Below are 18,112 nucleotides of genomic sequence, written 5' to 3' on the forward strand. Positions count from 1 at the left end.
CTGTTATTTGGTCAGCAAATGGATTCTCGTGGAGGTGACGGATCAGATGCGAATGCTGTCCAATTCACACCTGCTCATGTAATAACTTTTCTCTGAACTCATTGCATAGCAGTCCTTTCCTCTCCTCCTCTCTCCCCCTTTGCTCTCCTCTCCTGTAACACCTTTTTGTCTTTAGTTTTTGGCTTCTCTGTCTTTGAATCTATCTAAATAGCTGTGCACTCACCTCTGACAACGCTGACCACTTCAGTATTAGATGAATATCTTCAGGGTAACAATACATAACAATGTTGCACATGTGTGTAGCTTATTTGCATCTATTATTTATCTGTCTATTATTCTTCTGTCCTACTACTCTGCACTATTTCCCACTCACCTCCTCCTTTACCCCATATGAGATTGCTCCTGCAAGGGTTATTCCTGTTAAAATTATTTTTTTGCTACTGTTGCTTGCTGAGGGATAAGTAAAGCATCTCGAAATAATTTGGATTGAAAAAGATGTTAGATAAATACGTTATATTCACTGAGAGTGATAATGATGAGTCTTGCAAAGGAATTATCAGTCTAGTTTTCACGTCAGATTCTGTTGTGTCACTACTTCAGACTAACTACAGAGAAAAGCAGTGAGGATATTTCCCTCAATGGAAATGGGAAATCATAAATGAACAATCATCAGCTGATTTAGAAAGGAACAAAATAAAAACAACACTGTAGCATCAGATCACCATAATGTGACAGAACATTAATGATTAGAGAAAAAAATGCCCTAGTTAATGCCCTATGACATGACTATATTTAATTCATTAATCTGTGCTCATTGTTTTGGTGTTTGCTGCCATCTTTTTTTAAATGAGTCAGGTTGTTGCCACAATAGAGGAATGTCACATCAAAATTTAATATAATGATTGATTTCAATAAAAAAAAAGGGAGAAAAAAAACACTGAGGAGGATCTGAAACAATAAAAATACAAAATTATTTGACTGGGTTAGGTTTGTGACCAACTCAATTGTCAGACTCAATTGTCAGACTAGTAAAAGAGGAGAGTCTGAGGAGAAGGCTGCACCCAGCAACACAGTAAGGGAAATAGCAAGAAAGTATGAGAAAGAGTTGATTCAAGGACGTGCAGCCTGCGCCCACGCACGTTGCTCCGTTGCCACGGTGATGCTGAAATACAAATCCACAAATGGCACAGGATGCTACGTAATCTAGCTGAACTTTAAAGAAACAAAAGTGAGACCCATTGAAAACAGGAGCGATGTTATAAATAACAGCTATCAAACAAAAATGTTATCAGATGGCTTTGTGTGGAAGCAGATGCTGTGATTAACAATTCAAAAGAACCACATGCCTCTGGTTTAGTGAGCATGTGTTAGTACCAAACTTTCATTTGTTCATGCAAGCGGAAGCAAAAAAATAAATCCTGGAGAATTTTTGTGTCCACAGGGGCCAGTTTTACAGCACCACAACCACACGGCCACTTTAAATGAAGGCTAATGCACACAATGTCTCTGTGGCACATTAATCATGTTCTGATTCTGTCCCTCTGGAATATGGTGCGTTTTACAACGCCGACACACACAGGTGGTACAGATTGGCTTGATGAACGCAGGAATAACACAAAGATTAGGTTGGAAGAGTGAGCTGAATGCTACAAACACAACTATAGTTAAAAACAATGTTAACTGCAATTTCTAGGACTGTTCTGATTATCACATTTATTTCATATTTAGTTCATATTGTGTTCCAATTTACTGCATAGCAATGTAACCCTTTGCTTTCCTTGCCCAGTGATTGCAGCAATTGAAGATATCTACTCCCACTGAGGCAGACTGTGTGTTTCCAGCAGTTGACTCTCACCATTGTTGATGGTGTTGACATAGTATCGCCGCCCATGTGGTGACATGTAGCATTTCCACTGAGGAGGCAGGGGGTCTTGCAGGTCCTCGACTGGGAGCTGACTCAGAGATGCAGTCCTCTGCAAGAAAAAGCACAAACACCATATCAGCTAATATTAATAACTGACAAATCATCAATTTGCACTCATAACAAGGCTGGACTTCTCAAGAGTATCACAACTGAAACAACAGCTAGTTAAAAGAAAAACAAACATTAAAAGAAGATGAAACTAAACCACTAAAGATCAGGACAAACAAGACCATGCTGTAGAAAGTTCAATCGGGTTCTAATTTTCACAACACTTTCCAAACAAGCAACCAATGACATCATCGAAGAGCATGCTGAGCTGCTGCTGCAGAGATGCTGAGAGCAACGCCTCTGCATACCTCTGCAGCCATACTGATATTTTCAACACACAGCCGAGGACCATGGGATACAAACTACACACATATGTTTGTGATTAGCAGGAAAACAAGGGATTGGGATCACTGGAACATAGCAAAGATGTTGTCCAGAGACCAGGGAGAGCTGGATGAAATTCCATATCACCTCCAGCTCGGGTAGCAGGGACTTCATCTACTCATTAAATCATTTCGAAGAGTATCTTTTTAGCAAACATGCTCTGAATCACTGTAGCTGGTTGATGACATTAAAAGATCATCCCTTTAAAAGCCTTGCTTATTTCAGTCAAACCACATTTAGCACATTTGATAAAAATATCCAGGTGCTAAATTGACCCGCATGTAATGTAAGATCAAACAACAACATTGCATTATGAAGTATGAAATTTCAAAATAAATAAATAAAATTAAACAGTATCTGTGCAATTGTCACTCAATTCTAATAATGAAATCTTTTCTAAGTCCCCAAATAAATGATGAATTCAGGTCTACATAGACCTCCAGGATGATCATGTAACATATCACATTTGTTGCAAGCCAGTCAATGAAAACAGGAAACAGTTACAATTGAGGAAGTGGGTAATCAGCAAAACTCTAAGTCCAAATTCTCTTATGACTGAAATTTTTTGGGAGGCGTAGAGACCTTTTTGGAATGAGGTGGGTGATGGGAAAGAGGAATGAAAGACAAGGAGGAGGGAGAGTGCTGTGCAAACACTGATGTTCTTTTGCTGCAATATAGTTCCTCATGGAAAAATAAAGTCACTTTGATTGCTTGATTTTATTGAAACAATTCTGGAGGGGTTTCTGGGTTGTGTCGGTCTTTGTCCTGCAGGGGGTGGAAGGGAGCACAATTGGGTGCAGCTGCCGCTGCAGGCAGGGCACCTGTGGGCGATTTGCATCTTGTTGCCTATTTAAGCAGGTTGTGCCTGCCTGCGATGGGGTGTCTGTTCGTGTGGGGAGTGTGTCTGTTTGTCTAGTGTGGGTGTTTGTACATCTTCCTTCTGTATGTGAGAGGTGTCTGTTCGGTTTCCTTGGTGTTTGTAAGGGTGTCTGTTCGTGGTGAGGCTGTTTGGTTGCCTCCCCTGTCGTGTGTTGGTGCTCTGTATTTCCTGAAGGGTCGCTCCTGTTCCCGAGCTTGCGGTTTTCCTGGAGGACTGCTCCTGTTCCTGAGTTCCTGTCGCCCTGGAGGGCCGCTCCTGTTCCCGAGCTTCCGGTTTTCCTGGAGGGCCGCTCCTGTTCCTGTTCCGTGTCTCCTGGAGGACTGCTCCTGCTCCCCTTGCAGTCCAGGAGGACTGCCCCTGTCTTCAGTGTCTCGGGGCATGTTCGCGGTCTTCATGCCGTTGCTGGACCGGTGAGTGTGTTGCACCGGACTACCGAGTTCTCTGCAGTCCAGGGGGACTGCTTCGGGTTGAGGACTCACCGGTGTTCCGAGCTCCCCGCAGTCCAGGGGGACTGCAGCTGGTTGGGGACCCACCGATGGACCTGTGACGAGCGGACACTCCCTCCCGATCCCCCTGCGGTGTGTGCTCCCCTTCCCTGTAAATAAAGCTGTTGACCACTCCACCACTGTGTCCTGGCCTGCGTTCTGGTCCTGTACAACCCGTTTCTTAACAAATTCAAAAGACATATGGAATCTATTCGACCCTGTCAACGTGATAATCCATATATGATACGAGCTTTAAATATCCAGAATCAGTTCAGAAAATTATGTCATACTCTAGAGCACAAAACGGATGGAATATATGAATCCACAGTAATCCAGCATGATTTATGACACCATGTAATTACACAGTTGCTTGGGGCATTGCAGTTGTTTACCCTTTGATGGTCACGGTGATCACTGTTATATTTCTGGTCATGTGCGCCTTCAAGAAGCAAATTTGATGAACAGTTGTAAGATAGAAAATCTAAAGCATTTCCAGTCAGTTGGTGACAGAGACTCATCACATTGCACTGAAGCAGAAAAACAATCAATCACACCACAGATACAGTTAGAATGAAGCTACAGCATGTAAATGTGTGGGGAAACACAATGGCCCATTAAGCCCCTTACACTTTGCACCAAAATAGTGCATTGCCCCGAGTCAACACAAGTCGTTTCATCACCGTGAAATGGTTGTCAAGGCATTTTTGGAAATTAGCATCTTTGCTAGGGTTGCGATATAAAAGGCGTCCTGGCTCAGCCTGCTACATTACTAGATGATGTCAATGTACCTGCTTTTCGCATTGTGATGTTGTTACTGGACAGCCTGTCAACAGAGACTGATCTCTGAAGAGCAGAGATTCTTTCAAATCTGTAGCTACACAATCTTTAAGGGAAGAACATACCGGTATGTGAAATATGTCATATTCTGAAAACCCCATCAATTTTTAGATAACCAACATGAACTTTTCAGTGTTCTAATTAAAATGTGGGGGGAAATGCAACACAGTAGCAGGAGCAGATCTGTTTAAAAAAGACATCGCATATGCATATAAATTCTGTTTTGATGGCATGTGGAAAAATCACAAATTAGCCAAAACAGAAATGACTTACATATGTGAACCTCTAACACTGATGATCATTAACCAATATAAAGTTAGATTAAAATCCTTCACCCTCAAGAGATTAAGGTAGGGGATTGTATTTGCTTATCCATGCAGTGCAATCACAAAATCACTGCAAAATGAAGGCCACCTCTTCAAATAAATACTTTCTTAATTACACGATAATATGGCTGCATAAAGTAAAATGAACAAAACTGAATGATTCCCATGTGGAGCACATGGTCACTATGAATAAACATCATTATTTTCAGTGACCTCAGTAACCAGTGGGTGACAGCATTCTGAAGAGGTAATGCATGCAGGCCATTACAAGTAGTAGGAGCTAAGTAAAAATTTGAAATCATTGTACCGGTAGTCTTATTTTTTGGGCTGTGAAATGATCAAATCATTTAGATGAGTCCATTTAGTATTTATTGTTTGACTTTGTTGGCGGCATTTTTTACAAGCCACTCAGCAATTGTACCAGCCAAATTATCAGAGGAAGACTTACCTATCACCAAATCACTGGGCCCGATTCACGAAGCGTTCTTACGAACAAATTTGTTCTTAAGTCCCACTTACGAACAGTTGACGAAGATTGTGGCATTCACCAATTTCTTCTTATCCTGGATTTATTCGTAGGTAAGAACAAATCCTACGAACACTCAGGAGTACTCTTGCGCACATTTCAGTGCCGACATGTTGGCATGGTTGTGTTTTCTTCTCTTGTGCAGTTCAATAAAATTCAATATTACAATGATAATTCTGTCATATTTATTTATTTATTTGTTTATTTCCTATTTTTGGTGATTTACGGAGAATTTTAAAATTACGTAAATGTGCCAATGACTTAACATTAATCAACCTAATTGGAAACCATGCCAAAACTGTCTTTTTATTTGATTTTATCTTGATTTATTTTATTAGGGGATCGAGGATATGCCCTGGTTGTTGACACCACTGACCAACCCTCAGACTCCACAGGAGTTTTATTCAATCAGATGCATGCGCGCAGTCGCTCCACCATTGAACGCATCATCGGCATGTTAAAGGGGCGCTGGATGTGTTTGAACACAGAGCCACAACCCCGTGAGGATGTGCGTCCTGACGCAATGATGGGGCCAGACTGCAGGCACGCGGTTCACGTTCGAGCGCGATTAATTGCCCGTTTGTGAATAAAATGCATTATTGTCCGAGCACAGCTTTTACACGTTTATTTTTTTTTACATTCTTATTTTTTTTTACATTCTCGTTGATTTCTTTAAGCGTGTTGGCTATAGTCATCAGGGTTGAGGCAATTTTATCAAGCGTGTTAGCCATCCTTTCTTGATTGTTCAACACGGCGTCAGAAATCAGGCGTGGAGGGGCAAGCTTTGGGCATTTCGCTTTGGGCATTTTGCTGCTTTTTGCTCTGTCTACAGGGTCCTGCTGCAGTTCCTTTTATGGGCATTAGTGGGCGGTGACATGCTAATCGTATGTTAATTAGACTCACCTGGCACGCGCTTTCAACTTACGAACAGATGGCATTCATCAATCTAAGAACACAGCTGCGAACAATTCTGGGGCTTACGAACTCGTTGATGAATCCGACGTAGGGTTTTCTTAAAAAACTTCTTAATAACAACTTAAGAAAGAATCTAAGAAGATTCTTAAGAACATATTGGTGAATCTGGCCCACTGTTAGCATGTACTGGTTACAAAGACACATTTTTCGAACAGGAATTTTACGAGATGGGCCGCTGGTTTGTCACGTGTTAACAAAAACATGCAGACTGATACAACAGTATTGTTTTTCTCTGTGCTAAACAGAAATGTCTCTGATGAGGAGAGGATAGACGGTAGTGGGCTACTCAGAGTCAGGGCACAGAGACGTTTCAAACTGTTTGGCCTTGAAGACATGCTGGATTCTTTATCTGGTTCAGTCTGCAATCTGCTGCACGTGCTCTCAAAAGAGCGAGCCAAGCTTCGAATGAGTGTTCCTCAGAGATCCAGCAGAAAGAAAAACACGCATGAGTCAGAGAGTGGCAGCATCCCGCTGATGTAAAGGGAGGCTCTCAGAGCCTGCTTCTCTCGACATATGCAACATTAAATAATGCACCATTCCAGATGGTTGACCCCGTAAACCCCAGACTGCCTTTGGCTCCACATTCACAGCATGCCAGAAGAGCCTGTGGCACAGAACTGGAGAGCCCATCACTGGCTCAGACACCGTGACAGGACACCACAGACACTGACATGTCTTTTAATTTAGGCTGGATTAATCATTACAGCAACAACATCAGAGGAACAAAAGAGACAAAAGCCTCACAGTCATTACTACACAATAAAAATGCATTTATAGCTGTCTGAGAGTGGCAAAAAACATTTTTATTTTGTTTTTTTCTGACAACCATGTGTATATTCTTGATACATAGTGAGGAGCAGCATTTGCATTTCAGTGTCATTGGGAGTCTCACAACTTCAAAAAGGTCATTTGATGATTCTGGTATTAAGGTTCTAAGGTTTCTGTTCTCGTCCCGTCTTCTTCTGCTTATCTGGGACCAAGTTGCGGAGGCAGCAACCTAAGTAGTGATGCCCAGACTGCCCTCACTCCAGACACTTTCTCCAGCTATTCCGAGGTGCTCCCAGGTGAGCCGAGTGATGCATTCTCTCCAGCGTGTCCTGGGTCTTCCTCCGGACCTCCTCCCAGTGGGACATGCCTGGAACTACTCCCAGGGGGCATCCGAAACAGGTGCCTAAACCACTGCAGCTGAATCCTCTCTACTCTGAGTTGCTCCTGAGTGACTGAGTTTCTCACCCTATCTGTAAGGGAACGCCAAGCCACCAAATGGAGGAAAGCTTATGCACAGAACCAGTGACAAAGGACAGCCCTGCCGAAGTCCAACATGCAACAGAATCCGGTCTGACTTACTGCCAGCAATGCAAACCATTCTCGTGGTCTGATTGTGCAGAGACCGAACGGCCCACAGTAGAGGGCCCATACTCATGGAGCACTCATGATTCTAAGGCTATGATTAGACATTGGATGGGTTCAGGTGAATGTTAGAGTTAGGTTAAGGCATGTAGCTATGATGGTTAGGGTTCGGATAATGAGCCGGGGAAGGCGAAAGTCCTCATCATGATAGCAGAAACAGGACAAAAGTGTGTGTGTGTGTGTGTGTGTGATTTTCACACACAGATAAAATTATTTTTAAAATGTGGACGATAAATACTTCTCTAGTCTTTGTGGAAATGCAAATTCTAGCAGATTATAGAGGGGGAGATTCCCACACATCTCTAAACACAAGCAGCATCTTATTATGGAAAATGAAAAAAAATACCTCACGGTCTATTTGAGTACCACTGGCTTCCTGCCTGGAAAACCAAGAATAATTTGTCAAATTCCCTTGGAAAACATTTTAAAATAAATAGCTGGTCCTGCTTTGAGGTCAGTCACAGAATAACAATGCAGTAAATGTTGGCCCTTGACCTAAATTTTAAGTCCCATTTGATACATGCTTTTAAAATTCTGAATATTTGACCTTGACAGACTTCATCAAGATCAAATCCAATTAGTGGCAGAAGAGAGAAATAAAATTGGTGATAAATATGTAAACATGTATGTTTGTCTGTTTACACATTTTCATTGTTATGCTGATGACACTCAACTTTATCTATCCATGAAACCAGAGGAGACAGAGAAGTTAGTGAAGCTCCAGACCTGTCTTAAAGACATAAAGTCCTGGATGTCTTCAAATTTCCTCCTCCTTAACTCAGGAAAAACTGAGGCCATGGTGTTTGGTCCTGAACCTCTCAGGGATAGATTAGATCACATGATCACTCTAGATGGTATCTCATTAACATCTAGTCTCTGTGTAAGGAATCTTGGAGTAAATTTTGATCAAAATCTCTCCTTCAACTCACACATTAAATTAGTCTCTAGAAGTGCCTTTTTTCACCTGAGGAACATCACAAGGATTAGAAAACTACTGAACCACCATGATGCTGAAAAGTTAGTCCATGCATTTGTTACTTCCAGGCTGGACTGTTGTAATTCTTTATTATCAGGGTGTCCAAACTCTTCTTTAAGAAGCCTCCAGCTGATCCAAAATGCTGCAGCCACAGTTCTGACAGGTATTGACAAAAGAGATCACATTACTCCTGTACTGGCGTCGCTTCATTGGCTGCCCGTTAAATTTAGAATCATTTTTAAAACCCTTCTTTTGACCTACAAGGTCCTTAGAGGCCTAGCTCCATCCTACCTGGAGGAGCTAGTGACACCTTACCAGCCCAATAGACCACTCCGCTCTCAGAATGCTGGTCTACTTGTGGTCCCCAGAGATTCTAGGAGTAGAATGGGGGGCCGAACATTTAGCTACCAAGCCCCCCTGCTATGGAACCAGCTCCCTGTCCAGGTACGGGAGGCTGACTCCATCGCTACTTTTAAGATTAGGCTTAAAACCTACATCTTTGAAAAAGCTTATTGTTACTAATTCTGAAGTTCCAGTTATTATCATAGACAGACAAATTATCATACTTAGGGGGTCGTCTAATCATTAGGTTAACATCTTAGCTATGCTGCTATAGGCCAAGGCTGCCGGAGTCCAGAAACATGATCACCTGACAGGCCCCTGTCACCCCACTGGGTCATGGTTTCTTCTCTTTCCTCCTCTCCTCTCCTCATCAAGTAGACTAGTAATGCTATTTCCTGTGTAGTTTTTCTGCCTCCCCCCTTCTGTATCCATTTACAGGTATCGCCGCCTTCAGAGTTGTATACTGACCTCCGACCCCGCTGACCCACTCAACCAGTAGCTTATTCAATTCAATTTAATTCAATATAATGTATTTTGTATGTATTTCTATGCTCTACCCCTCTCCTCTCCTCTCCTCTACCCCTCTCCTCTCCTCTCCTCTCCTCTCCTATTCTTTCCTGTACCTCTCCTCCCCCTTCTCCTCTCTCTCTACCCAGCCGGCCATCAGCAGGAGGGTCCCCCTACATGAGCCTGGTCCTGCTCAAGGTTTCTTCCTGTTAAAGGGGAGTTTTTCCTTGCCACTGTTGCTTGTCTGGGGTTAGGCCCTGGGATTCTGGAAAGCGCCTTGAAACAATTCTGATTGTAAAAGACACTTTATAAATAAAGATTAAAGATTGATTATGCAGGGTATGAGCATCAACCTAGCATGCATATGTCTCAACTGTAGGAGGAAAGCAGAGCAACCACAGCAAAATCCACAAACATATGGCAACACAATGCAAACTCTAAACATGATGGTGAGGTGACAGCGCTGGCCAAAACAAAACAACAGCCACTCTTTGCACTTGTATGTTTAAACAGAGACCTTAAATCCAATTTTTATCACATCAGGATTTTTTAACTTTTCATTTAATTTAATCCGCTTAGCAACATAAACAAATATATTGTACCGGTAAATGCTTTTTTTTTTTCTTCTAACGGTGTCTGTAACGCAGCTACCGTGAAATATACGTTTGTATCAGCTACACACAAATTACGTTGTTTATGCTTTTTTTAGTCAAACAATGAACAATCTAAAACTCCCCGATGGCCCACCTCTAAAATCTTCTATTTTCATCGCGGTGGCGATTGCTTTTGCCTTCAGTCTGATTTGTACAGCGGAAACACCGCGGCCACCTGCTCTCTGTGTGTTCACCCAGTCTTCCAGAACGTTTTCAAGCTCGGGCCACTTGCGATGTTTATGTCTAAAAGCTTTTGTTGTCTTTTTGCTTTGGCTCAGTTCTTTATGCTGGCCTCTCCACCTTCTCGCCATTGATTACCGTAGATTACGTGCGCCAGCTCGATTTCCTTCTTCAACCGCCAGAGTGATCGCTTTTAACTTAAAAGCAGCATCATATGCTTTTTTTTTTATGATCAAATTTTTTATTTTAAAGTAAAGGCAAAAAATAGAATACAGAAGGAACAAGCCTAAGGCCAAGAACATGCCATAGGACAAAATACAATAGAGACACTACAGAAATTAAAATAAATAAATAAATAAAATAAAATAAAAAATAAAAATATGTATATAAAGAAAGAAAGACAGGACAAAAAATAAAAAAAATCACATATTGACAAAAATGGAGGGAATTGCACTTAAAAAAGGGGGAAACGGCAATGGAACTATATTAGAAGCTCTAGAGGAGATAAGATTTTATATGTCTTCTACTCAAAGACTCAGCGGCGGTACGCCATATATTGATTGTAGTTTCATTTGCGCAGTTAATCCGAGCAGTTGAAAGCTCCATGTAAATGACATCGAGCAGGGACAATACCCAAGATCGGGTGGTCAGAGAGTGAGGTGGTTTCCAACGAGTTGCAATCATTTTTTTTGCTGCTGTTAATCCAGCAAAAATTAGTCTTTTTTTTGGTTTGGAAATCTTAAGAACTGAAAGATCATCTAAGATCAAAACAGGTATAGTTACAGGCACCACTACATGTGTCAGGTCAGACAACTTAGCAGCAACATTCTTCCAGAAACTTTGGACGGGAGGGCAGTCCCAAAACATATGGATGTAAGTGCCTAGAGCTTTCAGAGAGCATAGTGTACAATATGGGTCATTGGTAATTTTCATATGATGAAGTTTAACAGGGGTAAGGTATGTTCTATGCAAAAAGTTAAAGTGGATATATTGATGGTCTGGGTTGCGGGATGCTTCCGTTATACTGGACCAGACCACATTCCAATCAAACTGCTGAGCAAGGTCAGGACAATCTTTTTTCCAAATTCTCTCGATGGGGAGTGAGGCTGGGTCCCTTTGCAAAAAACGGTATAGTTTAGAGACTACGCCCTTAGCTCCTTTATGTTTAGTAAACAAGTCTCTTAATGGGTGGGTAGGTAAAGAGCACTGCAGGGGCACACTTTGTGCTTTAAGTGCTGATCTTAGTTGTAAGTAAAAGAAAAAAGAGGAATTTGGCAAGTCAAAAGCCACACTAATATCATTGAAAGAGAGTAACCCAGAGTCATTGCAGATATCCTTAAGATAGCAAACACCCCTCTGTTGCCATTGAGGAGCAGCAATAGGCCGTCCTCCTATTAAAATCCCATTATTGTTGAAAATTGGGGAAAAGGGGTGCCATTTGCAGGCCAGACGACAGTGTGTCTCAACTTGTCTCCATGTCGATACAAGGTAAGAAATTAGGGTGCCAAAACGTAATTGACACTGTTTTTTTAGAAATGTTGCTGAAGAGAACATCCTGAAGAGTCCATGGTTGAACTGCATTGCTTTCTAGCGTACGCCAGGAGACAGAACAATCAGGATTAAACCAGGAGAGTAAGGGCCTAAGCACAAATGACCAGAAATATAGCTTAAAGTCAGGTACCGCCAAACCTCCATCCTCCCTCCTTCTCTGCAGGATGGACATTTTCAGACGAGGGCGCTTTTTGTTCCATATAAATTTGGTGGTTGCAGATTGGAGCTTGCTCCAATGGTCAGATGGAGGAGGGAGGGGAATCATAGAGCTAACAAAGTTAATTCTAGGCAAGATGTTCATTTTGATGACAGAGACACGGGCTCGGATAGACATAGGAAGATCAACCCACCGGTCCAAATCCCTTAATGTTTTGTTTAGAACTACAGAGTAATTATATTTAGTGATCTGGTTTAGAGAGGGGAATATTTCAATTCCTAAATATATAAGTGTGGTACTATGGGGATGTTGATTGGAAGAACAGAAGATTTAGCAGCCTCATTGAGATGTAAGAGAGCATTTGGACCAATTAATTTTAAACCCTGACAAATTCCCAAACTCTTCACAAATAGCCAGTAGGTGTGATGCAGATTGAGCTGGATTTTCTAAGAAAACTTTGACATCATCCGCATATAGCGACAGCTGATGTTGGGTGTTGCAGACAGAGATAGGCAAAATCAAATTAGATTGACAAATTGCTTCGGCTAGAGGCTCCAGAGAAAGTACAAATAATGCAGGGCTGAGCGGGCAGCCCTGGCGTGAGGACCTGGAAACTGAGAAAAGAAAATACATTTGACCAGTCAAAACCTGAGCGGAAGGATTTGAATAAAGCGTCTTAATCATTCCAATCAAATTCTTGCCAAAGCCCATTGTCTCTAAGACAGACCACAAGAATGGCCACTCCAGACGGTCAAAAGCTTTCATGGCATCCAGCGAGAGTACAGACATAGGTGTTTTGTTGTCTGTTGCTGCCTCAATAATGTGAAGAAGACGCCTAACATTATCAGTTGCCAAACGTGACTTTATGAAACCTACCTGGTCAGGGTTGACCAGCAACGGCATGTAACGTTCAAGACGGCGAGCAAGGAGTTTAGCAAAAATCTTCAAGTCAGAGTTTAGGAGGCTGAGTGGACGGTAGCTCGAGCAATCAGTGGGGTCTTTATCCTTTTTCAGCAGTAGGGAAATGAGGACTGTGTTAACATCCCTCGAAAATCCACCCCTTTCAATCGAGAACACAATCATATCTAAAAGAAATGGGCCCAAATGTTCCCAGAAAGTAACGTAAAATTCAGGAGGGATGCCATCAATGCCTGGTGATTTCCCTTTCTGCATTGTTTTTTGCAGCTTTTTCAAGTTCTTCCAGGAGAATTGGTCTTTCTAAGTGAGAGGAGTCAGTTCCTGATAGTTGGGGTAAACGTAATTGATTTAAAAATCTGTCACATTGAATTTTATCCAAGGACACCTCTGTTTTATATAGCTCAGAATAAAAAGTTCGGAATGTGCAATTTATCTGTTTAGGATCAGTGCTAGTGTTGCCATCTGCCAGTTTAATGGCAGGGATGTCTGCAAAATGGTCATTAGCTCTGATTCTCATAGCCAGGAGATGGCTCGATCTGGCACCATGAAAATAATATTTTGTCTGGTCCTGTGAATTTGAAATTCGGATTGCTGTTTCAAAATGTTGTTTGATTTCCTTTTTAATTATTGTGCGTTGTAGAGCAACTGGTTCTGTAAAATTGGATTGCAAAATGGAGTCCAACCTGGTAAATTCTAGTTCAAGATTTTGTAAATGAAGGGATCTTGATTTTCGTGCATTGGAGCTAAATAAAATATTTGCTTCTAATAAGCCTTTGATAGCATCCCAAAGGATTCTGGGGTCCTCCACAGAACCAACATTGAAGTTGAGAAATTCTTCGAGGCCTGAAACAAATTGTTTGGTGTACTCTTCATTTTTAAGTAATGAGGTATTGAAGCGCCATCTAACAGCGCGTTTGGAGACGTAATTCAAAGTTACAGAGCAGAAGACACCCTTGTGGTCTGAAAGAGCTATTGGGAGTAAGGTTGCAGTATTGACAAGTTGAAATAGTTGTGGAGAAGCTAAGAGGTAGTCTATCCTAGAAAAAGATTTGTGGCGGCCAGAGAAGAAAGTATAATCTCTGATGGTGGGATTGACTAACCGCCAAATGTCCATCAGGCCCAAGTTATTAGCCCAAGATTTTAAAGCATTCGTGGCCATAGACTGGCCTCCCGATGAGGTTGCGCTAGATCTATCAGAAACTGGGTCCCATACTGCATTAAAATCCGCTCCTACAATGAAAGAGTAATCTGTCAATTCTAGCATTTTTGTTGTGATTAAATTATAAAAAACTTTTCTGAAATCATTAGGGGCATATAGAGATATAAGGGCTATCTTCCTTGAGTGAACTTCTATCTGAGCTATCGCAACTCTACCCGATTCATCAGCCCAGGATGTTGCAGTTTTTACAGGCAAACTACGTCTCACAACAATGGCCACACCTTTAGTTTTTGTGTCTGCAGAGGAAAATGCTATAGTGTGAAAAGATCTGTCTGCAGAACGACCCATGTCAGCCTTCAGCAGGTGTGTCTCCTGCAGCAGTGCTATGTCAATGTTTTTTCTTTTAAGCAGAGTAAGAGTGCTAGTACGCTTATGGGGAGCATTCAATCCACCACAGTTCCATACTAAAATGTTAAGATCACCCATGTTCTAAGAAAAAAGCTCTAGGCACAAACAAAGAGAAAATGTTACCATAGTCCTCCTCCATTAATAGTGCAATCACAAGTGTATTTGAGAAAGGGTCCCTCATTAAACAATATGGATAAAACAAAGACAGAACAAAAAGAATATGTAAAATAAAATATAAAACACAAAAATAAAAGAAAAAAGAAAACACAATAAACATGCATACAAAAGGCAAATAGTTAAGTAGGCCTGTGATCATATTGGATATGGGGCAGCCAGGGTAGAAGGCCCAGCCCGGCAGTACAATAATAGAAATGATTGTAGCATACAGTAAGACTAGTATTTAGATGTTCACTCAAATCGCGCCAACAGCGTCAAAAACAAGTCAGAAAAAATAAGATAAAGAAATCTACCACTCCTAAGGGAAGTGAAGTAGCTTATATATATATATATATATATATATATATATATATATATATACACACACACCATAAGCGAACAATAACGTTGTGCTCATTTACAAATTAACATTGAGATACGTACAGAGCAGGTGCAGGGCACCTATCTCGGGACAAAGTAGCTCTGGAACCAAAGTAACAAGAGTAAACACCAACCAAAGCCAGTACACTATACCAACCGATATGAGATCGGTGCAGTCAATTCCGGTGAAAAACGGAGTAGAACTCGGTCTCGTAACAATAATACTCGAGAATGAGCTGCGTTTACGGCAATGAAGCAATGTTATTCTGTACCGGAGCCACTGGGTTCGTGGGTCGCACCGGCGTCCAAAAAGTCTTCCTTCCGCTTCTTTCGGCGACGTGAAGGCCTTGAACTGGGCACCGTCTTTAATTTTGAGAGTGGCCGGGTAGAGCAAAAAAAAGTCCAAACCTTTAGCTCGAGCTGTATCCATAGCTCGTTGAAAACTTTGACGGCGCCTGACAGTGAAGTTGCTGTAATCCGGAGAAAAGCGAATCTTCCGACCGTTGATGGAGAGGGGATCCTTCTTGGCAGCACGGAGAATGGCTAGGCGGGAAGAGTAGCGAAGCACGCTGAAAATCAGGGTGCGAGTAGCACCACGAGTGCAGGCACCGTCGCTGTAGATTCTGCGTGCACTCATAATCTCAATCCGGGTGTCGCCAAGAGTGGGGAATCACTTAGGGAGAGACTGTGAAATAAACTGGGTAGCGCTAGAGCCCTCAAGCCCTTCGTCCAAGCCAATGACACGGATGTTGCAGCTTCTACTCCTGTCTTCCATGTCGGCTAGCTTAAAGTCTATGGCCTGCAAAGCCCGGTCGTGCTTGTCCACTTTGCTACAATTGCTTCCGACAGTAGTTTTCAGTGAGTCTACGTCGGATTTAATGGCATTGAGGGCAGTCGTGAGCGTAGTTAGCTCAGCTTGAATGGCACTTAGCTTCACATCGTTATCTTTCCCCAGTAGTTGGATTTCGGAGAGCCGCGACTCCAGGTACTCGCGTTGCTTCTGCATCATGTACTTGGCAATTGCGTCGACGTCGGTGTCTCGAGAGACGCTGGGGACTTTTTTCTTGGAGGACATCAGAGGCATATGTTTTGTACCACCCCAAAATGTCGAGCTAGAAACCTGTAGCTACGAATTAATTAACAATTTGACAACGCCGGGCAGAGAGCAGTAAGCCTAGGCAGCCATCTTGTCCAGCCGATCACGTGACTCCAGCATCATATGCTTTTCTTCTAGTATTTTCCACGTTGATGAGGATTTAGTAAAAATGACCAATTCAGTTGTGATAGTGCGCCACGAAAAAAAACATAAATAAGCCACACTGTAGAATAAGCCGCTGTGTTTAAAGTGTAGGAAAAAAGTAGCGGCTTATAGTCCAGAAATTATGGTAATATAAAACTCCTCAGAGGAAGCTGGCTGCAAATATTAAATATTATTATTATTACATACTATATTTGTTCATTTCTGCAGTTTCAACAGAATGGATTTACTCTTGATTAACTCACTACTTGATTGACTGAGTGTATAGTGTGTGCACTGTGTCTGTCAAGTCCTGTCTCGAGTGTGGGAGCTGATTTGTGGTGGGCCCTGTGGAAACATCTGGATTAGGAAAGGGGGGGACTGTTGGGTCAAGGCCCTCCAGCTGGAAAGATGCATGCTGGGGAAGTTCCTAGATAAGCATACAATGTGGTTAATAAATTGCTCCTGGGCTATGGCGACAATGTGAAAAATCTTCCTATGAGGTAATAGTCACACCACACTGTCACAATAGTGTGCAATGTTTAATTTTCAACCAGCTAGTGGCATCCACCAGGTAAAAGCTGATTTTACTCAGGTTCCCTTGTCTACCACCAAAATAAATCTCGAAGATTATCAGGCCAACTTTACAACTTCATGCACCACAGTCTATGTAGAAATCAAATTTAATTCTTAAAATACATCCACAAACTGTATCTTTAAATAACACAGCTAGGCTAAGGGTGCTTGTTTATAGATAACCATGATTGCAGTTTCCATATCACTGGCTCACATACAATTAACAAGAGCAAATATATGCTTTTGTTTTATTCTGACATTAAGCTAATTTAATTAGTGCCACAGTATTTTTTTGTGAGAGAATGTTAAAGTCACTGTTCAAACCAAAATAATGCTTTAAACTAGATGGCAGTTTTCCTGAGTTTTACCAGGTGTGACGTATTTAGACTTATTTATAAATTAGGTAAGTCATTGCTTGCTGCTGTTTGCTGATCACTGGATAACCTGACCTGGTGAGGTAACCAGCCAAAGCACTGAATAAAATGTTTTACTCATATACAATTCCAGCAAAATGTGATAAGCAGAAACCTGAACAAAGAAGTTTAACACCAAGTATCTGTGTTCAAAAGAAGTTTAACACACATACTTTTAGTTATTTGGATTTTTTTTTTTTTTTTACGGGAGCCAAGAGTGTCACAATACATGACTCACAGATTATGTCTGCACACTATTACAGTTAATCTTTCCAAAGCGGAAAGTGTGTGGTATGTTTATCTACCATGCATAACTGTTAAGACATTTAATACTGTATACAGGCATGCACTGCTTTAACAGCAAACAAATTCCAGCTGTATACACACCAGAGCAAAGCAATAAACCACAAACCAGGAAGCAGACCAACCTATCTATAGTCTGAATCCTCTACTACTGATGGGATTTGTACTGTGAGGAATATTCCTAAATTGGTTGTTCTTCTTGCTTATCATTTTATTGAAACAGAGTGTGACAGTCAGGGGGAAGTGTCTGTTTCCTATTGTTCACTCGTGAATCCCTCCACCTTCCCTTTCTAGGGCAACGCTGTCACATCTGCACACCACCAGTCACTGAGAAGTTCACACACAAATGGTGAGCATAGACACAGCTGTTTGGCACTCAGAAAGAAAACACTGTGAGAGT

At 41.7% G+C, this 18,112-nt stretch overlaps 1 protein-coding gene across 1 annotated transcript in view; it reads right to left on the reverse strand.

Moving 5' to 3' along the window:
* The window catches only part of LOC130538765 (growth arrest-specific protein 7-like), a 51,071-nt gene that overhangs the window by 22,325 nt on the left and 10,634 nt on the right, over positions 1 to 18,112 (reverse strand). The window contains exon 2 of the mRNA XM_057056672.1: positions 1,856 to 1,973. Coding sequence (XP_056912652.1) covers positions 1,856 to 1,973 — 118 coding nt within the window. The remainder of the gene's footprint in view (positions 1 to 1,855; positions 1,974 to 18,112) is intronic.

The sequence above is a fragment of the Takifugu flavidus genome, chromosome 1 (assembly GCF_003711565.1).
Source record: "Takifugu flavidus isolate HTHZ2018 chromosome 1, ASM371156v2, whole genome shotgun sequence".
Taxonomy (NCBI): Eukaryota; Metazoa; Chordata; class Actinopteri; order Tetraodontiformes; family Tetraodontidae; genus Takifugu; species Takifugu flavidus.